We start from the raw sequence: 26,291 nt of genomic DNA on the forward strand, positions 1-26,291 counted from the left end.
TCTCGGAACGATCGAGACGCTCCAGTTAAGCACTCGTAGATCGATTGCTCAGGACTACCGCATCCTTTCCCCCCCAAAAAGGCTGGCATCTTTAATAAACCTTCTTCAGTTCTCGTTATTAACAGGCGAAATGACTTATGAGAAAGGTAAAAGAAACTGAAGGCTCAGTTAATATGACGTAAGTGAATTAATTTTGTTATGGTTGTTTTCATAAGGCTTCGTAGACTGTCTATGTCTGTTATCAAAAATCCATGGCTGTTTCTTTTCTCCTATAGAAGCAGGTGCGTCTTGATGATGCGATTTTTGTTTTTCCTTCTGTGATTGTTTATTAACAAGTGTGTTAGTGTAGCTTAGTGATCCACTGCCATGTGTATAAAACAAATAAACTGATATTTAGATTTATATCATATTTATTCGTAAAATCAGCCCATTGCTCAATCAGACATTCAGGCCTTAATGCAGCAGCGGCCCTTTATGCTCATACTGGACTTGGATTTAAAAATAAGTTTTTCTATTTATTTTTTTTTATATTGGGCATATATATATATTTTTTTACATTTTTCCCTACAGTTTTATGCTGTATATTATTAAGCTTTAGAAAGTCAATTCCAATAAAAGGAAGTTCTATCTTGGACTGAATAATCATACTTTGTTAAATTCCTTTGGTTTGTGTAATATTTATATCTCTAACTGAGTCTACTACAATATGTTTATTTTTTGAGATAACTTTCCAATACAGCTCTTTCAGGGGGTATAATAATGATTTTAAGTTCCTAATTGTAAACAGGATCAAGTGACTAATCATCCAAGCAGCATTCCTGTGAATACAGAATACACTGAGAACCACACTGAGATCTGAAGACGAAAAGCATGTTTCGCCTGCTAGAAAATGATTGCAGGAAATTATTTATTAGAATTATACAAGTCTGATATTTTTTTGTTTTTCTGAGTTAAATATTGTACTTGTTCTTGTCCAGCACCTATTTTATTCATTTATTTTACTGTATAAACTGTCAGAAACACTGACATCAGTTAATGCATCCATAAAAAAAAATCACCATTAAAAAAGTTTATTATAGAAGCTTAGATAATGCAGAGTGCCTGCATCATGCAACTTAACTGTGAATGAGCTGTTACTATAGAACCTGTATTAGGATGAGTACTTTAATATAAACCTGTGTTTTAAATTACAGCTGGAACTATCGTTGCTGCTGTTATGAAAAAAATATTAAAACCTTCTGAGTAACAGCACTGTGGTTAGAAGGCGAACATATCATGTACAATAATCAAATAAAATATTAATCTTGAGTGTGGTAAAGAAAAACATTGCCAAACATGCATTAGACCTTGTGCAGTTAGATGATGCATTAGCTATAACAAGTGTGATTTGAGTTAACCTAAAAAGTAATCTATCAGTAAATAAAACAGCTTATAAACTTTGTGGCTCAAAGTTTTTCACTGCAATAACCATTCAAATAATTCTTAGTATAATTCTTATTTGAATTAGTATAGTGCTTTTAACATTAAACAAAGGGAAATTGTTTTAAAAAAACTCAAGACATAGATGTGTCAACTGAGTAGCACAGTGGAAATTTAGTATTTTTCTCCAGAAAAAGTTGTGGCAGATATTGTTTCCAGAATCAGAAATGAAAAAATGATCTACAGTATAGTGAATACCAAGTCTTCACTGACATGCCTTTCCTCTCACCTTCACAGGATTCTATGCTCATGTGATATCAGGAGCCCCTCAAACTATGAGTACTGGATGAAGAATCAAGGACAGAGGAAAGACAGCTGAGTTGATGGAAGGGAGAAGGAACCAAGCCTTCCTTTAGCCTTAGTGCTAAAAGGGTCAAGAGGATGAGCCATCAGGTTTGCATAATGCGAAGTGTATGGGGTCTTCTGCTGCTGTGCCCCATGTCATGGACATCAGAGCCAATAGTCATGGAATTGGAAGCCTCCATGCACTCCACTATGCTCTCGGACATGCAGGCATCTGTATCCAGAGTGTCAACAGTGTCCGACTCTGTTGCAGTGGTGGGTCAGATGTTCAGGATGAGGATCCCACTGGTGTCAGAAGACTGTCGTGCTATAGACATTGTGAGTTTTTGAAGGCAAAATGGCAGGATGGCAAGGATCTCCTTGAAAAGTGTATTATGGTGTCTTTGCAGTCCATTAACTACCTTGAGGTTTCTGGAAAAAAATGTTTTTATGCTTTTATGTTTTTTCCTTCCTGTAGGTGGGCAGGATAACAAGAATATTTTGTATACCAAATGATCTTTTCCATTAGATCTGTGGCTGGAAATTTAAAAGATGCAGCCATATGCATCATCTATTTTAGTAGAAGGTATTTACCTTGATTGTTAAAAAATAATGTAGGTAATAAAAAATAAGGTTCACAAGAAGCTTCCAAGTTGCAGTTACTGTTTATTATTTGTTTGTGATGTTCCTATTATTATCCCTCTACGCTATTGTGGACATTGGAGATTGCTATTTTTGAGATGTTTTAATTACTGCACTCTGAGGGTTGCCACTTCTGTCCATATTTTTCAGTTTCTCTGTAAGAATTCAAGTACCAGGGTGCTTTTTGTTATATATAAACCATTGGACAATTTATGATCAATCGCCAATTGTGTTTACTGCTCATTTTAAGGAGAAATTTAAAAAAAATATCAAAGCTCTCCAGAAGAAAATCCCATTTTTAATCCCAAATAATCTGCCTCTGGGTGATTGTAATAGCAGTTTTAAACACTCTAACATAATTCAATGGATTCTGTTTTGATGGATAATTATTGTCCAGAAAACTATATTCAGGAGATGTGTTACATGATTCCTTAAGGTGATCCCACAACCATCTTGTACAGTGCAATTGAGCTAGAGTTCAAACCCTTTAATATTGTGGCTTATGATGCAAACAAATACCAGAGGTTCTTAGTTCTGCAATAGAAGAGAATATTTCCTTTCCAATTTTTAGTAGCACACTTATTTAGGCACAAAGTATTCTGTTTGTCAAAAAAAATATGCAGAGAAAACATTGAAGTATGCTAATGTTTATCACAAAAAGCATTTAAATAAATGTATGTATTTATTTTAAAATCTTTGTATGTAAATTATTATTAGGTATTTATTCTACATCCATTTGGCTATGACTAAGTTTTGATAAATTTTAATAAATAAAAGAATATCACTGAAGGACAATATCAAGAATTTATATGAATATATGCTCTTCTTTTTGCATTTTCTTCTTTCTTTTAACAGTTGTCTGGGATTGGCAGTGCAGCATTCCCTGACTGGCTTTATTGGGATAGTCAGCTATGTCTTCTTCAAGGTCTACCAGTAGAGGGGGATAAAGGTCTGTATCATTTCAGCTTGTCTTCAGAAGCCTTACAAAATCATGATGGCAGTATACATAGTCACTTACTTCTCAGTGGAACTAAATTGAGTAGTAGCTCTTACACTAACAGCTGGCAACCAGATGTCTTCATTATCAAAGTAAACCCAGAAGAAAAACAGGACATAGAATCTGCACCGTTGGCAATGCAGACACACACTAATGCAACAAATGTGTGTATATGTTCAAGTGGCCAGCCAGCCACTGTGCTAACTATAATCCTGGATGCTGACCTCACAAAGATGAACTCCAGGGAGCGACTGGTGCTGCTGCAGAAAATGACTTATTTTGCTAATAAGCCACCAGAGCTAATGCGGGTCATGCCAGTTATTAACAACCGTTTTTTTGATATGACTGCTTTTATGGCTGGACCAGGAAATGCAAAGAAGGTGGTGGAGAATGGTGCACTGTTGTCATGGAAATTGGGTTGTGCACTTGACCAAAGCAGTCTGCCTGATATTAGTGGGGTCCAGGGGCCAGCAAAAGATGGTACTATGTCGACTCTACTGGGCTACCCAGTGGTTGGCTGGTACATTGTCAATAAGAAACCTCAGGTGTTCAAGCGTGTCAGAAGACAGACCCATACCACTCCAACTCCTGTGCCTTCCCAGTTTCCACCAACCACTCACTTAGCACCTGCAGAGCGTATTGTGCCTGCTCCAGCATCCCCTTTCATTGCTCTCTCTACAAATGTGTTAGTAAATCCTGCTCGTGGTCCTTTGCCCTTACCGGTTAAACCTACAATCCGTATGCGGGATCATATAGCTTACACACCTGTTCTTATTCAACCTCTACCCACTCAAGTCCTGGGCAGTACTAGCACTCTGCCCCTGCAACCAACACTGACTCGCCCTAGTTATGAGGAGCCAACTGCCTCTGTTACTCCTCCAACCACTCGCAGACCCAAGACCTCCACCTCGAAAAAAGGTAAGAAAGCAAAAATCACTCCAATGCCTAGAGAACCAAAAACTACTGATATACCATACAGCAGTCCAGTGACTAACCAAAAGCCTCAGTTACTTAACTCTATTGGTGAATTGAATGTGTGGGTTGGGACATACTTTGAGTTGAAGATTCCAGCCAATACGTTCTTTGATCAGGAAGATGGAAACACAGAAAATTTACGGCTGTTAATGCAAATAAATCTTTATCAGGCACTGGATCAGGGCTCTTGGATACAATTTAACAGCAGCAGTCAGCTCCTGTATGGCCTTCCTGACCAGAGCCATTTTGGCAGACATGAATTTCTAATGATAGCAATAGATAAAGAAAATTCAAGCACCATGGATGATTTTCAGGTTCACGTAAACAATTGGCCGGTTGATGACCAGTCACCAGTTGTGTTTACAGCTCGCTTTCAAGGAGAACCTACAATGTTGACCAATGATCTCAACAAGAAAATATTATTCTGCAAGAAACTTGCCTTTGCACTGGGTGATCGAAATATCAGTGCTGTCACTCTAAGAAAAATCTTAAGGGGTTCTATTCTTGTGGAATGGACCAATAGCAGCTTGCCTAAGAATACTTGTCCAGAACAACAGATTCATGAGATGTGTCGCAGGATTTCAGATAATCAAGGTCATCCTACATCCATCTTTTACAGTGCAATGGAGCCAGAGTTCAGACCCATTAATATTGGGGCTCGTGGTGCCAACAAATGCCAAAGGTACTCATTCCTGCCACTAGGCAATTTCTCCATTCCTGTATCAGCAGAGAATATTACTGGTCCTCTGCCATCCACAGTTACACCTTCATCTAGTTCAGGCTGGCACAGCAGCGATGATGTCTACTTACACACAGTTATCCCTTCTATAGTGGTGGCTGCCCTGCTGCTCACAGCTGGTTTCATTGCAATGGTTTGCTACAGAAAGAAACGGCATGGAAAATTGTCTACAGAGGAACAGGCCACCTTCATCAAAAAGGGTGTTCCTATTATTTTTGCAGATGAGTTGGAGGATGCTAAATCTCCACCCTCTTCCAGCATGCCATTGATCTTACGTGAAGAGAAGCCACCTATGGCTCCTCCCCATTACCCTAGTTCTGCCTGTGGAGAAGTCCATCAGATCCTAGAGGAATACATCTCCTTCAATGATGACGATGATGATGATGATGATCCCAGTGCTCCTCCTTATCAGCCTCCCCCTCCTTTTACAGTTCCTATAGAGGGCAGAGGTTCTCGACCGAAGAACATGTCAGCCTACAGGTGTCCACCACCCTATGTGCCCCCCTAATTAGAAAAAAAAAATACATTTCTGGCTTATGGTCAATTTAAGAAAAGACATCATAGTGGAAATATGGAATAGAGTAAGTGACTGGTTTTGGGTGTGTGTGGACAAAGCCCTTGACCTTAAGGCATGCTGCATAATTGATGCTCTAAATGACTCAGCAGTGCGTCAAATATACAAAACATGGTATTCTACAGGTCCAGACTTTATAAGACCTTGCCTCAAACTCATTGGGGACTCATTGGGAATGTCTGAACCAGTTACTACTGAGCAGTAACTAGGATCTACTGATTCAGAAATAAGGTAAATCCTATACTTGCTGACCATTTTGAAACTGACAGACTAAAATGCTTTGCATATTCTACTGCCCCTGAGTGTCACACAATCAGATCGTCCCCAAAGCAGAGACGAGGCACTGCCTAAACACATTTGTTGTCTGTATAGTTGACGTTTCTGATTTTTTATAATGATATTTTTTAATGTCTATACTTGGCTTAACTCAACATTTATATGGAATATTATGTTTCTATGTTCTATAAAATAAAAGCAAACCAATGGTTTTATCTATTTGATCATAAGCAGCCACATAGGTAGACAGACATTTGTGTAAATGATCTTTTCAGTCTAATGTAGAATCTCTTTTTGCTCCGTGTATGCAATGCAGATCAAAACCTATGTTGTCATTAGATTTGTTTTTCAAATCATGGTATAAATTAATTTGCCGATGGAAGTGCCAGACTCTTTGAAATCCTGTAACCAACAAACTCTTTAATAACCTATTTTAGACAGTAGGTGAGTAACAAATCTGATGACTTATTGTAGCTGATCGATATCCAAAGTTTTTTTCTTACCATGAATTCTTCTATGGTTCTATCACTATTAAATTATTATACTATTAAAGATGTTTCAGTTGCTACCACAATTAGCAAATAGACAGTATCCTTTTTCTTGTTTGCCCCCTTATCTACTCTTATTTTAAGTTTTTCCATTCTCTTTGTTGTATTGTGACACTGCATTAGGTGTTTGTGTAGAATTGTGTACTGGCTCCACCTGTGAAATAAAATACCAGAACACTAGAACTAATAGAATAAAAAAGGGTTTTATGTTACAAGCATTTTTTAAAATATGATTATTATATGGTAAAACAAAAAAAATGCAGTATGTTATTTAATCTGATTTGACTGGAATGTGCATTAGCCTTGTGTTCTTGTGAAAGACTGATCATTAAAAGGAAATATGTGTTGGCTAAAAATACAAGAATGACCACATGAAAACTGAAAAAATTCTGCAATCTCAAAAATTTTGCTACTTTTTCGATACCTCTGAAAATTACATATAAAATTTTTTCTTATAATACCCTAAAGTTGCAGTTTGTGCCAAAAGCTTTGGCTTTACAACAATGATACTACATGCAGTGTACGACTCAGGATGAACATATAAACTAAAATCAAGCTAAAACAATAATCCCACCCCAAAGATGCAGAGTGGGGTATTCCTGCAACTGCTAATATAATAATAAAATGTAAACGTCACAGTTTTAAAATTTGAGTGTAAGTTTGTATGTAGACAATATTATTCCTCTTATACCACAGCGATTTGCCAACTATTACCATTTTTCTTTTATTAATAAACTACACATTGTACTTTAACAGTTTCCAGTTACATTTAATGGGTCTTATTTATTAAGCTGGATACTAATGGATTTATTTGCAAATTGTTTGTATGATTGTTTAGTAAAGAAATATAGTATTCATGAAAATCTAGAAAAAAGGTTATGTATACTGAGTGTGTGAAAATGTTTGCATTTATGTGTTGAAAGACTAAAATCAATGTCAGAGCTGTATTGTTATTGGAAATTAATCAACAGCTTCTGATTCAAGGAGTTAGAATCGCTGTGGTATAGTAATTGTAATGAACATACATTCTTTTAAAGGTTGAAGAAATCATTAGGCACCGTCCCCACAGTACATAGCAATACCTGTTTGTTTTTTTTTGTTTTTTTTTTACAAAGATTCGCTGGCCTATATTTACATTTATTTTACCTACAGAGCTGTTTACAATGTTGAAAGTCATTAAGTGAATGTAATCTACTGCAGTTGGCATCCTGCATTTTGTCTGTAAGAAGCATTGTTAATGGAATGGCACAGAATAAGCAGTCTGTAATTATCTGCGATAAAATCGTTATAGTTATGAAATGTAAGACAATAATTATGATCTAACAGGATATAAATGAGACTTGGAACATCATATTTGTACTAGAGAAAAAAAAATTGAGGCTGCTTAAGCAGAAATAACAAACACGTCATGACAATAGAAGGAAGAAAATGAAAGGAAAATGTAAATGTAAAAGCAATAGTTTAAACCATGGCATTTAGAGGTGGACTAAGGAGAATTAAAATAAGCTACTCTACAATTTCTTGAAATGTCTTGACACTAGTTATGAATGAACACAGAAATAACTGAGTAAACCTTCAGTGAATAAGCAGTGTATTTGTTAAAGGATTCCTGGCATGAGGTACTCAATTACAGATGATCGTGTTTAAAGACAAAGAATTCTGGTTTTTTTTTTTTTTTTAACAATTAAAAATGTAAAAATGTAAACTATTACTTTATCAAGTAGTTTTTAAGTTTATATTGTTTTTGTTCTCTTCACTACAATAATTACAATAATAGACAAATAAACATTTTATTCACACTACTCACTACTGTTCTTTGTGTCTCTGCCAAATAAATGAACAGCTACTACATTCTACCATGGTCCATTAATCCATTTCGTGCAGTCTAGATGGAAAGGCTTTCTATATTTAATCATAACTTTTGAAAATACCAGATTACAGGTTTGGGTATAGATATTTTTTTGTTGGAAATAATGTATTTTCACTAGTAACCGTAAGTAAGCAGGAATTCATTTTTATTTATAAACATTTCAAATCACAAAGATTGACCAGAATGTTGTGTATATTTGTAATCATATTTAGTCATTATTCAGTGGGTGTGTGGTCACTCTTAGCCAAAAGCCAATAGTATCTGAGAGTAGTGGTACAGTATAGTCTTCTTTGAGCAGTGGCTTTTGACACTACCACCTATGCCCTCTGGAGGTTGTTGGTTATGTCACCAACTGTCGGTTTGTAAGTTTTTCTTCACAGTTTTTCTTGGCTGATCTGTATGTGATCTAACCTCTATTTTCATAGCTTTAAATGGTTTGTTTTTAAAATTATAGACAGCTCTTTGTTCTTCATGTTGGTCTATCCTATTTTAAAAAAAAAAAAAAAGAAGAGCTATTCCTATCATCTTACATTCATTCATCTTCTGATCTCAAAACCCAAAGGTCTTCAGCGTATAGCAAAACAGAAATAAAGTACATTTCTTGCTCCATCAGTACTTTAAGCGAACTATATGTAGCTGGGACTTAAACTATTAAGCAAAGAAAACATTAGTACAAATTGAATCCTACAATAGGTAGGGAGCCTCTTTTTTAGCTGCTTTTTTGCATGTAAACTGTAAATGATCCACTGAAGGTACTAAAATAGTACAATCTGTAGATTGTAATCTTTATAATTTAAACAATATTAAGATTTACTGTTACCACATCACAGCATGGTCCCTGGTTCAGTCTTTAGCTTACTGTCTGTAAAAATGCAAATGAGTGGCTTGGCTGTGGAAAATTGCCCATAGTGGTCTATGGTGCATTCTAATGTGTTGTGCCCATCGTTCCTGGGATTGCCGGTTTCCACTGTTTCTCTGACAAGGTTATTCATTCTGAAAATAAATGAATGATTTGGAACAGAATTCACCTAAATAAAATAAATCAGTTGTGAACAATAAATTCCTTACCTGTTAACTCAACAAACCCTATAAAATGAAGGCACTGCCTTTGTTATTAGAATATTTTTGAAATATTGTTTTAATGAACTCAAAAACCATAATATTGTTAAAAAATATTTAATGAGGTTGTCACAATAAATAATTTATTTTTCTTCCTTGCGTTCTGGATAACAGGGCAGTTTCATTTGAACCTCATGGACACTCTGTGTGTGTACATTAGATTAGATTTTAAAGTCATGATGTGACTAGGAAAAAGTGTTTAATATGCAAGGTAAGACAAATTACTAAATTTCTACACACTTTTGGCAATGGTGAGGAGTGTTTGATTTGTTGCTCTTGCTTTTTTTTTCTTTGAGGTGTTGTTCAAAGAGACTTTAAGAGGTCTAATATGACTTTAAGAGGTCTTCACTCTGTACCATGACACTGAGCAACAAATTTTATAATTTACTACATTCTCTGTACTCAAATGAAGTCAGGGACCAGATAATTTAGGATTTTAACAGACCTGATGTCCTGCAGACTCAAATTAATGCTGTCTTAACAAGCTTAGTTGTTTTCTTTACCTGGCATAGCTGATCAAATGCCTTTGTGTTTATACAGAAGTATGTTTCATTACTAAAGGATTTTTCCCCCCAATGGTTGGCAAAAAGGGAGTACACTGGATGCACAATTTTATCCTGCATAATTTCCAGAGGACACAAATGAACATAAAGGCTTTATTAATGATTAAATGAGATACAAATGTCACAAAGCTGGGTCATTTCAATGGTGTTTTTAGTAAAAATACTTTGATACATTCTGTACAATGACTCTATACATTTAGGAAGGCATCACCTAAAATAAAATTCTTGAAATTATGGCCAAAATAATAAAAGAAAATCATTACCAAAAAAAAAAATAAAAAAAAATGAAATGCTGGTATAGGACCATGGGTGCAAATGGCACTTAGAAGGACTCTGCAATTAAATCACAATTCAGTCCTCGCCGGTTTTCCAAATTATACCCATACCAGATTAAGCAAATGGAGTCATAAAAGGTATTTTATCATTTCTTCTAATCTGAAACAATTTGAATGAACAATAAAGAAGATTAGCAGAAAGGCATTTGTACCTGTGGGTGACTGAATAACAAATATACTGGAAGCAATATACAAAATTTTATCATAAGATGAAATTAAGCAAAGATTTGCATCAAATTGATGCACACAAAGGAACACACTCAAAAATCCACATAGCACCCAGTAGGGGTTCAGTGGAACCTCAAAATAAATTTTAACAAACACCACCAGCTATTTTCAATGGTAACCCATTAAAAAGAGACAAATGTCTAATACACATCATCTTAAAATGAGTGTCTACCTCTTTTATCTCTTAAAAAAAGGGATAATTTCAAAAATGTGGACTTTAGAAACAACTTTTTCCTAGAAAACTAATTTGTTTGAATTTTTATTCAGAAACTCACAACATTTGCTTTATCAAACTATATGATTTCTTAACATTAAATTCCGGTACGATCAGCATTTTTAAAGAGCCCTTCAGTCTAGTACACAAAGAGAGCTTCCACAGTATAAGAGTCCTCACTTTCACCCGTCAAGTGCTTTTAATCCTGCTTTAACAACATATTTGAGACGTCATCTTTTCTCTTTCTGTGGTGTTCACCTCTGAGGTATGAATGAGATGTGCTTCCTGTTTTTCTGCATCCTCCATGGCTCACTCATTCAAGGAAAGGATAATATCATCTTCCAGGTCTGAATTATCGGAGCTATCTGCTGGAATACAAGAGCAACAGGAGGAAATATTAAGATCGCTAGAGAAGAGATGAAGAGTGTAAAGAATGAAGGGAACAAGCAGGCATTCTACCCACAAGTGCCAATTTCAAGAAAAAAAATCAAATCAACTCACTATTATCGATTGCTAATTCAACATCTTCCTCGTTGTCCTCAGAATCATCATCGTCATCATCCTCCTCATCATCGTCGTCATCATCTTCACCCTCTTCTTCGAGGAGACGAGCCACCTCTTCATCATCTGATGGGGAAAAATCCTGCTCACCATCTTCCTCCTCCTCCTCTCCATTATTTTCATTCTCTAGCTCTGCCATCAATGGGTCTGTGTCAATATCATCCATATCATCGTCTGAGTCATCATCATCCTCATCATCCTGATCTTCATCCTCCTTAAAAAAGGAAAAAAAAAAAAAAAAAAAAACAGGCCAGACAGTTGGTTTTATCATCTTGCAATAACCTCCCAGGTCAGTTCACTAACAAAAAATAGTATTATTTGAAACAACTGAAAGAGCAATAACATGGAGTAGTCAAGATTTCTTGACAATTGTTTAAGAAGACTTCAAGATGGCTTCATGCAGCTGAGACAAAAACCAATCAAGTTAAAATGTTACAGCAGAAAAACAGATTTTCTGACCTCCAGGGTAGAAACTGATCACTGCCAAAGAAAATCTGTCATGTTATGCTGCACATCTCTCTGAATGCACCTGGTTCTTATTACAGTGAGACTGCAGCTAGCAAACAGCAGGTGAAATATATGCACAAAGGACATTTCTAATGCCCTTAACATCTCCTGTTATCTAACAATAAAAATAATGTAAAATAAGATTATTTTTCAAAGTGGTAGATAATTTTTATCAATTAAAATTGAAAGTAACTGAAAAGAAGAATAATCCTTATCAAATCAATATTTGGCGTGACCACCCTACCTGCAAAACAAATTCTTCTAGGTACAGTTGCACAGTTTTTGAAAGAACTCAACAGGTAGGGTGTTCCAAACATCTTGGAAAATTAACCACATATCTGTGGATGCAAACGGTCTCAAATCCTTCTGTCTCTTCATGTCATCCAAGACAGATGAATCAAATCTTGCAAAGCCTGTTCTGAGTGGAACCCACCTTGGAAAACCTCTGTATGACCCTGGCCTATGTACTGTAACTCTGTTTCAGGGTATTACCAAACCTCTTATAGGCTAGGCCATTTTTGTGGAGAGCAACAATTCTCAAATACTCTTTGTTCTTTGACATGAAGCACCACATTTAACATACAGTGGTCAGTATGAAAGAATTGTACTCAAAAGAACCAAATATTAACTGCTCTAATACAAGATACACAAATTTATGTGGTCCTGTCAAGCAGACGCAAACATGATTGTCTTCCTTTGATATATATACACACATTTCAGCAACCAGGTTCAAAAACAAGTTCTAGTATAAAAACTTGCACAACTAACAATAGAAATCTCCTTTTCAGCTCAAATGGACTTATGGTTCAAAATGACATGTCAAAATGCTTGATAGCAGAACAGTATACACGCCACCATCTACTTTATGAGGAACATCAGTACACCAGCTTACTTATGTAGATATCTGATCAGCCAATTATGTGGCAGCAGCAACAACAAAAATAAATAAAATTATAATATTAATTTTAAAAAAAAGTGTGATTTGTGACATTAACCGTGGCATGGTTGACTTCAATGTTAACAATGGACTGTTCTGAGTGAAATTTCCACGAGGTCAGCATTGTGAGAGAGTTCTATGGGTAGAAATTCCTTGTTGCAAAGTCGTAGGAATATGTCCCGACTGTCTGTGTAAACCGAGAAGAAGAGTGTCTCTATCCTGGCAGCTCAAGAGTCACTTTGCATCAGACACAGCACCAGGAAGGTGCGCTCATTGTGACGGTGGATTTCCACATTCACATACCATGCCTAACTTCTACCAACACATCACCTGCCCCACCAGGGGTGAAAGGACACTAGACCATTGCTATACCCAATTTAAGGATGGCTAGAAAGTCTGTCTTTTTCACCATTTGGGAAATTGGACCAAAATGCCGCCATTTCCGTATGTCAAAATATAAACAAAGGCTGAAGCAGGAAGGTCCAGTATAGAGGGAGATCACTCTGCAGGATGCACTGGATAATGCAGACTGGGACATGTTCTGGTGCAGCTATGAAGATGTCAACATGTTTACAGAAGTAGTTTGATTTATTGGGACACTGACAAAAGATACCCTACAAAAAAGCATCATCAGGGTGTTTCCCAGTCGTAAGCCTTGGGTGGAAAAAATGTGAACTCTTGCACAGCTGCCTACAAGGTGGGACTGCCATCCGGGAACAAGAACAGCTACAAAGCTGTGTCGTAAAACATGCTCAGTGTGGTGAAGGGAGCAAAGTAAAAGATCACAATTTCCCAATTCTGATTAATGTGAACATTAACCGAAACTCTTGACCTGTATCTGCATGGTTCTTTGTGTTGTGCTACTGCCACATAACTTAACTAAATGAATATGAATGTGTACAGGTGTTTCTAATAAATTGGATTTGTATACCTTTAAATTAATTTCTCAAAATAAATAAAATTTTAAGATCAGGAGAAGCAAAGTAGAGCCAGACTGAGATTTGCAAGGTGTGGATAAAAGACCACATCAAAACTCTGCCATACCAAGCCCAAACTCTAGACCTGAAAACCTCTGGAATGAGATAAAGAGGATGATGGATAGTCTTGGATTTTTGCACCAGAAGTGGAGAAAGATTGGTGAAAAGCATGTCAAGACACATGAGTTATGATTGAAAAATCAAGGTTATTCAGGCTATTGATTTTTGAATTTTTCCAAAGCTAAAATATTAATATTATACTGTATAAAAATAAATAAGCTTTTTCTTTGCATCATTTGATGCAAGAAAAGTTATGAGGTATATTATTTATTTTGACCATGCTCTAACTAGAATATGTTCATTTGTAATTTGGAAGAAATGTCAGTAGTGTATAGAATAAAAAAAAATGATTTTACTCAAACACATGCCTATTAATAGTAAAAACAGAGAAAGTGATAATATTGCAGTTCTCTCAATTTTTTTCAGGGGCTGTATGTAGACAGCAACAGCAGGTAATTCCTGTTCTTGAAATTTAGAAACAGCATGTGCTAATTAAGCTGTATCTTCTACCCAAACTTAGTTACCTACAATTAAAATAAAAAATACTGCATAGCCTAGGAAAAATATGATGAGATTGCTTCACCTGATCCTCCTCATCCTCTTCTTCCTCAGCCAGTCTTTGTCTGCCAACTTCATAAAGTCGACACACTGTGTCCATATTTAAAGAGTCTTGATTCTGATGTGGAGAAATGCATTACAACGAAAGCCTAGTATTAGAACACAACACAATATGGTTTCAAATAATATTTTTCAGAAATCTACTAAAAATATTAGCAAAACGTACTTCAATGACTGCCAGGTAACAGTCTTTTGTGTCAGTGCACAGGTCAAAAATGTTCCTCTTCACATTAATGGTGGCTGACAGAAGAAAAATTAAAAGCAAGAAAGGTTATACTGATATTCTTAAATTACCAAAATCTCTGTAATAGTACGTTTTGAACTACAGACTTAAAATGGGACCCTAAGTGGGGATTATATAACTGAATAATATGAAACCATATTATATAACCAAGAATAAATTTATATAAATAATATAATTATGAATATAATTTATATAAATGTAATATGAAACCTTATAATAAGTGAATAATAAGACTAATAAATGAGCAGTGTGTTCCTTTTTCCTATTAATCTGCCCTGTCAAAGCTTACTAAATAAGAGGAAAAATAATAGAGAGAAAGGGAAACGATATGAAAAACTATCATTTCTTTTTTCCCCCTATTACACTTGAAATTCCAAGTTGGGAACATTCAAAACGATTTACAACTGCAATCCATCTGTACATCCAAATGCTGTGAAAACACAGAAAGGGAAGGGAAGCAAAGAGACAAGTGTTTAATCTACTGACTGGATAAAAGGTTGTACCTATTGGTTTGTAATCAGTAGCATCAAAGGTCCTGAAGGAGGAACCAAAGGGGCTTTTCATCTGCTGCTCCATCATTTCATCCTCATCATCAGCCTGAAGCATGGCTGAGAGACATGATTTGGCCATTAGAATGACAAAATAAATAGCTTTACTGGCATTTAGAGAAATTTAATGTGCTTCAGATTAAAGTGCCCCTTCAATCCAGATTAAGGGACAGGTAACCACATATTCAGAAATCAATGTATATGGACACCATTGTCTTGGCAATATTTTCATTTAAATTTTATTTAAAAAACATGCATCATCCATAGCTACCCATTATGGTTTAAGAATGTCCAAATAATTGCTCTGTAGATCCATACATGCCCCACCCTAGAAGGCACATCATGTTCTATGGAAGTAGCTTGGTAGCATTAAATGTGAACCAGCATCTTTATGGATGTACATCTTTCTTCACATGGTTCATATTTCTTAAACAGTGGAACATCACTTGATTGAAAAAAAATGGTTGGCTCAATTTTGTGGTCATGTGACAGGCACAATTATTTTTTTTATTTTTTTAAACTTTGTTGCCCTGCAATGCTGGAATATGCTGCTTCCTTCAACACACCAAGAATGTGATTCCATCTTTATACAGCATTGGGGCTTCTCCATCTTAAAAAGTCATTCAATGGTTCTCACCAATTTCTTATCAATTCAATATATTTAGCTATCATGCAAAGCACTGTCAGTTTTCTTTAAATTTGACAGTGTGGTCAATCTTGAACTCTAGTCCTTGCTGTGTACACAAAGTGTCACTTTAACTTCCTGTTTAAGTATGAAATAAATCAACATAGACAAGGAAATTTCAGCTAAGAAGCTATTTCACAGAGTTGACTGAGGTTTACCTCCATAAATGACTGTTCCATTGTTGTTGAACACAATTCTACACTGATCCAGTGCTGGTACAGTGTGAAGCAAATGAAAAGTCCTCAAGTCCCACTGATATTGTCATTAAGGAATGGAACCTAGTTTGTAAACTATGGAAAACATTTCAGCAAGAATTAGTCTTTAAAATGTACAAACTGGCAATTTAATAGCAGCCTTTATAAATGTTCATTTTGCATATATATTGTGGGGTAGACCACAAAAGCTGGTAGGATACAATCTCTGTATTGATGATGACTTCAAGGCCGTTGGGGTGGAAAACACCACTGATGTTCATGTTGAATTTATCGAACTTGTGAACAGCCTGTGCTGAACGCACATCCCACATAACCCCGTCATTTAGCACCAGGTCATCAGTCGGATTGAAGGTGGCACAGTTCCTCTTGTAGTTGTTGGCCAGGTCAGGGTTGTTTAAGGTCAGGGTTTTCTGCCCAGTTTGAATGTCATAAATCTGTCATTGTAGTAGAAGTGAAAGTAACAAAAAGAAAAAGTGAAATAAAGCATTTGAACCTTGGACCACATAAATCAAAAGAATTGCTGCCTTTTATGTCCATTATAGCTTTCAATATGTAGACAAATTTTCAAATATCACTTCCACATTTTAATAATTTACTTATAATAGAGGTTTCTTACATGAGCAATGTGTTCCTTGGTTCCTATTACTCTGTCCTGTGAAAGCTTACTAAATTCCACATAATGATCATCTAAAAAGGAATGCCTACAAGTAAGGAAAAATGGGAAAAAAACAATTTGCTTACAAACATATGTGATGACCAAAAGTGGCTTACACCTGTCTTACAGATGACTTCTGAGCAAGTGTGTTTATTAGACTCACTTCATTATGAACACAGATTTCATTCCCCATAGTACAGACAGAGGATAACTCCATGAAGCAGATGTCAACAGTAAAGACCCATCCTGCAAGAGAAAAATTCTTAATTATATACATGTTGATGCATATAATGACAGACATGTACCTTGATACCTTGATTGAAGAAAAAAAATAAAACAAACAAACAAAAAAAAAACAGCACCACTTAATTGGAACCATCATAAACTAAAAAACACCCAGTAATGAATGCATTAATTAGTTATGTATTTGTGTCTCATTTAAATAGATTGGAATATCATATTTTTAAATTCTGTTATGGGCTTGTTCATGCAAGCCATCTCCAAAAAAACATGAGAATTATTAAGTAATATGAAACTTTAGTAGTACAATTAAAGTAAGAATGGAGACAATAATTTTGGGCATTAATTAAGCTGATGATATCTGAAACTACAATTTACATTATTTAGTTTATACAAGTTAATTAGATTCAAAATTATTTTAATATTCATAACATCCAATACACTACCATTCAAAAGTTTGGGATCACTAAGAAATTTACTTGTTGTGTGCTCACATACCCTGGATGGCTCAAGGTGTGTAATGGCTGAACTATGGCAGCTGTAGCTGGCTTCCTCTTGTCCACTGAACACATTGTATAGTTTAAGCTGCCCAGTGCATGTGCCCAGCATAAGGAAACGTTCCCGTGCTGAAAATGCACAACACATGAAGCCGCTCTCATCTTCCTCTGCTTCCCTGAACACTGAGATTGGCCTAAACCTTAAACACACAAACCGAAAATCTTTAAATTATTTACAAGTAATAATTAAACACTTTATAAAACACTATACAGACACACAGCCACAAAATTCCTTAAAATAACTGCCAGTAAATATACTCCAAGTTATTAAATTACCTGCTGAAGATGAGTTGCCTGTCGAAGCAGCCTCCATCCACCCCTCCATATTTAGGATAGGCTACCCTTCGTGTGTGTCGTGCGGTGAAGTTTGTGGGTGCCTGGCACCTCTGCTTTGGCTCTGGACATTGGTGGGGCATGAAGAGGCTGAACGGTGGGCATGTGGTGACCGGGTTCTTACAACGTGCATGCTGCTCCCGTAGGTACTCTGTTATAATACTACAAAGAGATTAAGGTAAATACAATGCACACCTCATGTCTGAGAATGCCAAAAGTAAAAAAAGTAATATCCAGGTCAGAATCTTGATTTTTTTAAAGCTGTTTCCATTTTACAACTTCATGTTCTTCATTAGTACTCCAAAAGCAGATTGGTGGACAAAAGCTTGATTTTAAGAGTAAATATAATAGTAATGCTCCGATTGATCGACCGATATTGGTTAAAAATAGCTTAATCGGCGAACACCAAAAGCGCCGATCAAAAAAGCCGATCACGTGACAAATTACTCGCGCGACTTTTTCACCCATGCATGCACGGCACACAGGTAAATAACAGCAGAGCGGAGCTTACCAGCGGCAACAGGAGTTCTCCCGTCTTGAAGTTTTTCAAAGTGTCCGATAAAAGACGTAAAGTTAGCCGTTTGCAATGTATGTCGTGATGAAATCCCTCGAGGTGGAAAGGGCATTTTAATACCACTAACATGATTAGGCATCTTAGAACACGCCATACAACTGAATATGCAGAGTATAAGAAACTAAACCAGCCGAAGCCAACATCATCCCCATCCCTCAACCAGCCGACTGTGTCGCCTGCTAAGCTTCCATGATCCACGATACGACCCCCCAGGCAGGAAATACCGAACTGATGTGTATCTCCCCACGCTGTACCAAACAGTGAACACAAACATTGACAGGCTTCTGAAGGATAGTGTATATATTAGCCTCACAAAAAAATATAAATTAAAATAAATTTAATATAAATATATTTTATATTTATAAAAAATTATAAATTTAGTAAATATATTAAAAATTTTATTTACATTTTACAAGTAGCCTGGGCCTATGTAACCTCATACCATCCCAAGTTCATTTGCTTGGCCTCCTTGTTTCTCTGCCTTGTTATTTAGAAAGGATGGCATTGGCTTACAGTAGCTTTCATTATTTTATTTTTTGGATCTGATGTAGTTGGTTCCTCAACTACATTTACATTTACAGCATTTGGCAGACGCCCTTATCAACTACATCAGACGTTCATAATAATAACAGGAAAAAAACACTTGCCATAGTTTTGTCCTTTGTGGCAGCAGCCAATTTTGGTGTAAGTTTAACATTTTGCTGCCAATTATAAAATGTAATCGGTGTATTAAGAGGCTACATCCCATTAAGCTGATCTGATGTGTGTTGGTCTGCCTGACCCCTCTTTGTTTGGAATAATTTTAAGTTACTCTGCCTTATTTGGGAAAGATGGCCGACAGTAGCCTTAAGTTCTCATTTTCTAAAATAAACACTTGGTGGTTCTTCAAGATCTTGACTATAGACTATTTTTACAGTTTTTTTTCTCAATACAGTTCATTTAGAGTTAATTTCATTTCTAAAAATGGTGCAAACTCTGCTAGATTATAGATAAAAGATTCCCATTCCCCTGCCATTCTGTGATCGGCAGTGATCGGCAATCGGCCCCAAAAATGCTGATCGGAGCACCTCTAAAATATACAATAAATGAATAAAGTTTAATGCCACTAAGAGTTTCCCCCACATACAAGAGTTAAAGAAACAAATGTTAAACAGTTTCAATAGAAAGGCTGTTAAGTCTGTTTAGAGAATCTAAAATTGGATAGGCAAGCATGTAAAATTGAGTGTATTACACTTAACAAAAGTACACTACTATTACTGGCATGTTATGCTTTAGTAAATTTTTAATAATAATAATAATAATAATAATAATAATAATAATACCACACCTATCAAGAGCTGGCGGTGAGGGAAGATGACGGTCCAACTGTTTCTTCATAGCTGGACTCTGGCTAAATGCACCATGGTCTGATTTCTGCCTCAAAACACGTGGTTTCTTCAGTCCTGCTGCATATGTAGATGGCCGTTCCCTTGAGAACACGATTCGGCCGACAAGAGGAGAGCCAGTGCTGTGGTGAGATGATGAGGGTGGGGCTGGTGGAGGGGGCTGTGAAGTAGATGGGCGGGACTGTAGGTGAAGAGATGGAGTAGGCACATGAGAGGCATGGCCTCCAAGCCGTGCTGCCACACCATTAGTGAGGCGAGGAGTCCGTGGGATGGCAGTTGGTGTAGGGGGTGTGGAGACAGATTGTGAAAATGGTGCTACACTAGCATGAGCATGGATGCACATAGGAAGGTCAGCCTCTTTGGTTAGTGCTGAAGCTGTATCAATGAGACCTTTTGACAACAGATGATTCCGAACGAGCAGAAGCAACTCCTTCTCAGGGAAAGTGATGCGCGTTTGTGCTACAACATTGGCACGCTGCAACAGTGCTAGTGAAACATCTGTGCCAATTAGGAGTGGCTTTCCAGATACGTGCTCTATTAGCTCAGCAGCATATTTGCAAAAACGTACATGGTCATTGCGTTTGTCTTGAAGTACAGGCTCCTTCATTAGCTGTTGGATCTGCCCACTGCTGAAAAGTGGTAACTTGCTGATAATTTGTCGCACTGTGGTGCTTCGTGCTAAACCCACTAATGCTTTGCAAGCTAACGCACGGATTTGGTCGGCATCTGTTATGGGCATTTTAATTGTGAGCAACGAGAGTAAGACCTTGATACCATTATTGGACTGGACCACATTCCACATTTTGGCCAGGACACTTTCGCTGGTACGGTGGCTCTGAGGAAGACGACGCCGTGGTGCTCCTGATATAAATTTACCAATGCTGGAGATGCGCTTGTCAGGGGCACACACACAATTAATCACCACCTGCAGAGCTGACTTCTGGATCTCTGCATCATTCACAAACACCTCACCCTCTGCTACCACCAGGATGATGCTCATGCCTTCAGTAGATTAACAACAATTACAACCAGTATAACAGAACCAATTCTGCAAAAATCAAGTTTTAATTCTAAATTGTTATAGGGAATAAGCAATGATGAAATTTTGCTTTGCATTAACTAAGATAAGCTTATCATATACTGTACTTCCCCAAAATACTATATTATAAAAAATAATGAAAAGCCATAGCAGTATATAATACTGCTATGCAATATATAATTTTTAGTGCCAAACTAAACAAAAAAAACATAATTCAACAATCCCTCACCTACTGTGGAGATAGTAGACCCGCCTTCATCCAGTACAGCAACATTTTCAGCCAAAAGAAGCTGTGTTTTTGGGATAACAGTGAGAATGCTGAGGATGTCTAGTGCATACCGCACTGTGTCACTCCTGTGAGATAAAATATCTACACTTTAATTTAAAGATATCAAAATATAAATATACCAATATATCAATAATACACAAGGTAAGCATAAAGTTGTAGACAGTTAATGAAACATTTGCTTAAGTGTAATGCATTTGTTCTACATACGTCTCCTTTGTTAGAAGAACAGATTTTAATATCCAACCAGTTCGATTTTAAATGTTTACATTTTGTCTCCTATTCATGTTAAATGTAAGACATTAAATATGGTGTTTCAAACATACTGAAACAAACGCAAGTATCCTGATGTATGTATGCATCACAATTTAAGATTTACTGCAACTGGAATGGAATTTACTGGGAACAGATGTAATGAAAAAACATCAATAAAGTTTCTAAATTTAATTAAAAAATGAAAAAAAAAACAAAAAAACATTTGAATGCATAAACATGACCCCTCTATACACCCTTGGTTTAGAGCCCCCTCCTGTCTGCTAGGTGAACTGCTACAAAGCCTTGGCGACGCTTTCCATCTTTGGCTGTTAAAATAAAAATCGTTTCCACCGTTTAGCTTCCCCAGTGTAATAATTAAATACTCACTAAAGACAAGTTTTTTCCTTGCCACAGTTGCCTCAGGCTTGCTCATCGGGGATAAATACAAACCCGCTTAAATATAAGTCTAATATTAATTTTTGCATTATATTATTCTTTGTATAATATTAAATTGCATGTATTACGTTTCTTACATTCTGTAAAGCTGCTTTGATCCAATGTCCATCGTTAAAAGTGCTATACAAATGCATTTTAATTGAACTGAATTAATTATTCAACCCTGTTACACAAATACCTAGCAAACTCACTAGTGCTTCTAAATTCACGATCCTTTGTCTCACCTGCCATAGTAAGTCCTCCAGTCACAAGCGATGGAGATGAGCTGCAGCAGGAGTTGCACACAGGACAGCTTGTGGAAGACCTCGGCAGGCTCCCAGTACAGGCGCACCGGCCCGTGCTCAATAAGGAATTCCACCATTTCAACCACCTGATCATGAGTGTAGGAGCAAGGCTAGAGGACAGACAAACACAACTACAGTATACTGTTCTATACACAGTACATATGCTTTTAGCAAAGTATGTTTCTAAAATTCTTTTGGAATTAAGGATGTTCATGTGTGAAATACGCATCGACTTAATTCTGAAATAAGTATGACCACTTTACAAAATATGAACCAGACATTATATTTTTTGCAGATATGCATATAAATCAGGTAAAAAAAATCTGATATGTTAGTATGTACCTCACGAAAACACTGCCTATATAGTTTCTGTACACTGTACCTTGTAGTAAGGCTGGGGATGGATGGGTGCTCCACCCTCTGTGCGCTGCAGACTCTGTTTTACTTGTTCCACTTTAATAGCCAGGTGGGCTTCAAAGTACCGCCGTAGAGCCATGCAGGTGTGTTTGGCCGTCTGCCTGCTGGAGAAGATCTCATCATCACTCAGCAGTGCCCCTTGGTCCTCTGGATTCAAAATCTCCAGAGTACTTATCTGGATGCACAAATAATTTTCCATAAAAAGCAGAACTATATGGCCTATGACAATTAACAGCTGTATAAAAATATTGTGTTCCATTCAGGCAGTGATTTGAAAGTGTGAACTTTACAACCTAAGCATGTTACATCACTGCTGACAGAACAATAAGGTTAACAACAAGAAATGTGTTGCCACTATAACACTATTATAGTCTTAGTGACTGAATTAAACAATTTCATAAACTATGTTTCATTGGTTTGCTCATTGTTAGCTCATTGCTGTGACTACCCAGGTTCTATCGCATAAAGGTACAAATTAGCTAAGTGGATATTCACACAAATGTCATTTATTAAACTAAGGGTCCAAGTACCCTATGTACTAAAGTAACCAAGCCAAATAAAACAATATATTTTAATTAAACAATATTATAATAATCATTGCATTTGTTTCTTACTATAAACCTTAAGGAGTAAACCAAATAACACGGCACATTATGCATCTATTGTGGTCACTAGGATACATAGCACTGCATATTCTCCACTACATTTTCAGTCGACGTGAGACCTGAATCTAAACTATAAATGTGAGTAGAATTCAACCACTTTTTGTTTGTCTGGGAACGTACCAAGTTCACAAGGCGTCTCAGGCCATCCTGGTTGTCGAAGAGCTCAAGCACAGCTCGGAATGAGAAGCAAATGGAGAAGAACATGGTGGCATGACAGCATCCAGAGGCATGGGAACATTCCAGCAGCCACAGAGTGTAACTCACCACCTCTGCTAAGAGGGAGTGGGGTAGCATACACACCTGTAAGAGTAATAATGACTATAGCAATTTAAACCATCTTATGTAAAAATTGCAGCAACTGATTGTGACAAGCTATTTTCCAGTCTGGATTTTGCATAATTTCTACACACAGTTAAACATGGAACATTTTTTTCACTTCCAAAGATCAACAAGCAAAGACTTAAAATCTAAGTGATGAAATATAAAGTGATTCAAAAAGAAAAATAAGTGTTTTACATTGATGTTCATGAAAGAGAGTGTACAACTTGAATATTCATTGCCCAACTGGTCCTAGAAGTGAAAAACTCTGACTACATGCCACATCCACTTAACTATAGCATTACACCTAACAGCAGCAGAAGCAGAACAGTGTCCTCAAACAGCAAATTGCAGCATGGTTTTATCTAACGGGCTGCTTGTGTTACTGTTAACACAAATATGGCTATACACACATTTTCATCCCTTCCAGCTGGTAAGCAGTTAAAAACAATTACAGCTTTTATTGGCCTAGAATACATTAGAAAGAAATTCTTTGTCTCTGTTTAAGAACATCACTTGCCCTCTCCATAGCATCTTGGTTGTAGGCAAGATAATAGAGACACAGAGAGACTCCTGTGGCAGCCATGGATGGCCGTGGGATTTCCAACAGCTTCTGCACACCACCATGAGCTACAAATTCTGCTGCAAACTTCTTATGCAGTAGGAGAGAAGCCAGATACTATAAAATAAGAGAAACATACTGCATACTAAATAAACACACACATTTTTAACTGCTGGGAATCTGTGCAGGAGTTTGGTATATAGTTACACAGAGAGAATGTGTTACCTTGAGGGCTTCAAAGGTTAACTGGGCATCGTTGGTCTGTTTTAGATCCGTGTAATGCATAAGGAGCTCTCGAGCACCAAGTTGCATGAACACCGCCAACAACTGCAAACAAAATACCACAGCAATGTGTGGAAGCATAAACATCACTTTTGTGTAGTTTCAGCACATAGCACATTTTAAGTGAACCACTCAGAGTCAGGAAGTTAAATGCAATGCAAATTATTCTTACAATTTTTAATTAGCTACCAACTATCATTCAATCCAGAAGAATAAATCAGTTTTGGTATTTAATATTGTGTATCTTTATATTGTTATAGATAACAGCAATTATTATGCTAGCAGTGGTAAAATTTAAATAAAACAATTCAGAACATGTTGTATAGGACAAAAATTAACTGGCAATGGCATCACGGTGCATCATTGATTACTTCCTTATAACAACATGTTCCATCGAGTTTTATTCCTTACTTAATGATTATATTCCATAATGATGGTTTTGCAGCATAGTATCAGCTGAATACAGTACATGTTAAGGTAACATTAGCTTAACATACAAGAAAAAAAACAACAACTTCACCTCCTGGTACTCTCCCAATGGTGTGAGGTATTGAAGAATGAGACGCTGCTCAATGCCTGCTGTAAGTGGGTATAAGTGGTAGCTGTTCCCAATCACCCATGGGCTCATCTCTGACCAGCTGCTGTTGGACAACTCACTGAAGCTGCGCTCTGGCTCTGGCAAAGAGAAGTTCAACTTCTGTTTGGCCTTCCTACCATTCTCTCGCTCCATCCTCTTCCTGGAATCTTTGGCTCCATTACCAGGGATCTCTGACTCAGATTGGTGTGGCATAGGCAATTTCATCACCCCTTTGACACCTGAGCTGAATCGGCTGCTGCTTTTCTGGGTTAAACTGGGCTCAGGGGAGACCGCTCCATCTGATTCATGTCCAAAGCTGTTATTTTCCGAATGAATATGTGAAGGGCTAGGAGAAAATTTGCCATCTACTGCTTCCTCATCCAGAGGGAGCAGGGGCTCCATGGTCTTTCGTAGACTGGGCCGTTTGAAGTCCTTCCTGTTTTCAGCCTCTTTCTCCTGTAGTTCTCTGAGCCTCTGTAGCATTAAGGGAACCTGGAATCGGGAAAGCTTTATTTAGTGGGGAGAACTTTCTCTTTAATTACATTATTTAGTTTCCCATTGAATATTTATTAATACCATATACTTTTACCTTTAAACCATTATTAATGGCTAGTGTTATGTTATAATATTCCATCACAATGTCAGTTTAGTTCACTCAATCATACACTGTAGTTCAATAGATCATTGGACCACCTTTTGCATTGATTACAGCACATATTTGCCTTGGCATCATTTTGAGCTTATGCATTATCATTATCACATCACACTTTCTTCCAGATTTGCAATTATTTCTCGCCAAGGTCTTGTATTCATGCTTGGAGAGTCAGACCATGGCATAAAGTCTTCTCCAGCATATCACAAAGATTTGGGTTAAGGCCTGAAGTCTGCGGGGGTTAACCAACATGAAAAATTAATTTCTCATGCTCCCTGAACCACACTGAAATGAATCTTACAAATTCCATCCTGGAAGATGCCTGTTCCATCTCGGAAGAAAAAAAATGTATTGATATAAAAACCTGGTCATTAAGTAAAATTTGGGTAGTCAGCTGACCTCTTTTTTTATTAGCACATATGCTCAAATAATCATTTCCTCTGGCTTTCTGTTTAACCTGATGAGCCAATCACTTTGATACAGGCTAAGTCTGGACTCAGACCACATCATATCGTTAGCAAACTGAAGCATAGTTTCAGGCTACACAAATGATTAGAGTTC

The 26,291-nt window shown here is 36.8% G+C and overlaps 2 protein-coding genes across 6 annotated transcripts in view; one reads left to right on the plus strand and one right to left on the minus strand.

The window, feature by feature from the left end:
* LOC113658491 (dystroglycan 1-like) lies at positions 1 to 10,338 on the plus strand. 2 transcript variants are annotated; one of them, XM_027171004.2, is made up of 3 exons: positions 1 to 146; positions 1,717 to 2,100; positions 3,259 to 10,338. In XM_027171004.2, exons 2-3 carry the CDS (start codon positions 1,861 to 1,863, stop codon positions 5,620 to 5,622), a joined length of 2,604 nt encoding a protein of 867 aa, XP_027026805.1. In that variant the 5' UTR covers positions 1 to 146; positions 1,717 to 1,860; the 3' UTR covers positions 5,623 to 10,338. The 2 variants fall into 2 exon arrangements, with proteins under 2 accessions (XP_027026805.1, XP_027026804.1); XM_027171003.2 differs by having other exon boundaries at positions 19 to 178.
* LOC113658503 (DDB1- and CUL4-associated factor 1) overlaps positions 10,144 to 26,291 on the minus strand; it is a 20,687-nt gene continuing 4,539 nt past the window's right edge. For 3 of the 4 annotated variants that reach the window (XM_027171028.2, XM_027171024.2, XM_047823083.1), the window contains 19 exons: positions 25,022 to 25,570; positions 24,445 to 24,546; positions 24,178 to 24,336; positions 23,460 to 23,639; positions 22,640 to 22,849; positions 22,198 to 22,367; positions 21,206 to 21,330; positions 19,880 to 20,939; positions 17,922 to 18,140; positions 17,587 to 17,785; positions 17,012 to 17,094; positions 16,810 to 16,894; positions 16,394 to 16,627; positions 16,137 to 16,230; positions 15,249 to 15,353; positions 14,668 to 14,741; positions 14,467 to 14,559; positions 11,343 to 11,616; positions 10,144 to 11,209 (listed from right to left, as the gene is read on the minus strand). In XM_027171028.2, coding sequence (XP_027026829.1) covers positions 11,151 to 11,209; positions 11,343 to 11,616; positions 14,467 to 14,559; positions 14,668 to 14,741; positions 15,249 to 15,353; positions 16,137 to 16,230; positions 16,394 to 16,627; positions 16,810 to 16,894; positions 17,012 to 17,094; positions 17,587 to 17,785; positions 17,922 to 18,140; positions 19,880 to 20,939; positions 21,206 to 21,330; positions 22,198 to 22,367; positions 22,640 to 22,849; positions 23,460 to 23,639; positions 24,178 to 24,336; positions 24,445 to 24,546; positions 25,022 to 25,570 — 4,074 coding nt within the window. In that variant the 3' untranslated portion in view covers positions 10,144 to 11,150. The remainder of the gene's footprint in view (positions 11,210 to 11,342; positions 11,617 to 14,466; positions 14,560 to 14,667; positions 14,742 to 15,248; positions 15,354 to 16,136; positions 16,231 to 16,393; positions 16,628 to 16,809; positions 16,895 to 17,011; positions 17,095 to 17,586; positions 17,786 to 17,921; positions 18,141 to 19,879; positions 20,940 to 21,205; positions 21,331 to 22,197; positions 22,368 to 22,639; positions 22,850 to 23,459; positions 23,640 to 24,177; positions 24,337 to 24,444; positions 24,547 to 25,021; positions 25,571 to 26,291) is intronic. The other variant, XM_027171026.2, reaches the window with a different exon arrangement.

Source organism: Tachysurus fulvidraco, chromosome 14 (assembly GCF_022655615.1).
Source record: "Tachysurus fulvidraco isolate hzauxx_2018 chromosome 14, HZAU_PFXX_2.0, whole genome shotgun sequence".
NCBI lineage: Eukaryota > Metazoa > Chordata > Actinopteri > Siluriformes > Bagridae > Tachysurus > Tachysurus fulvidraco.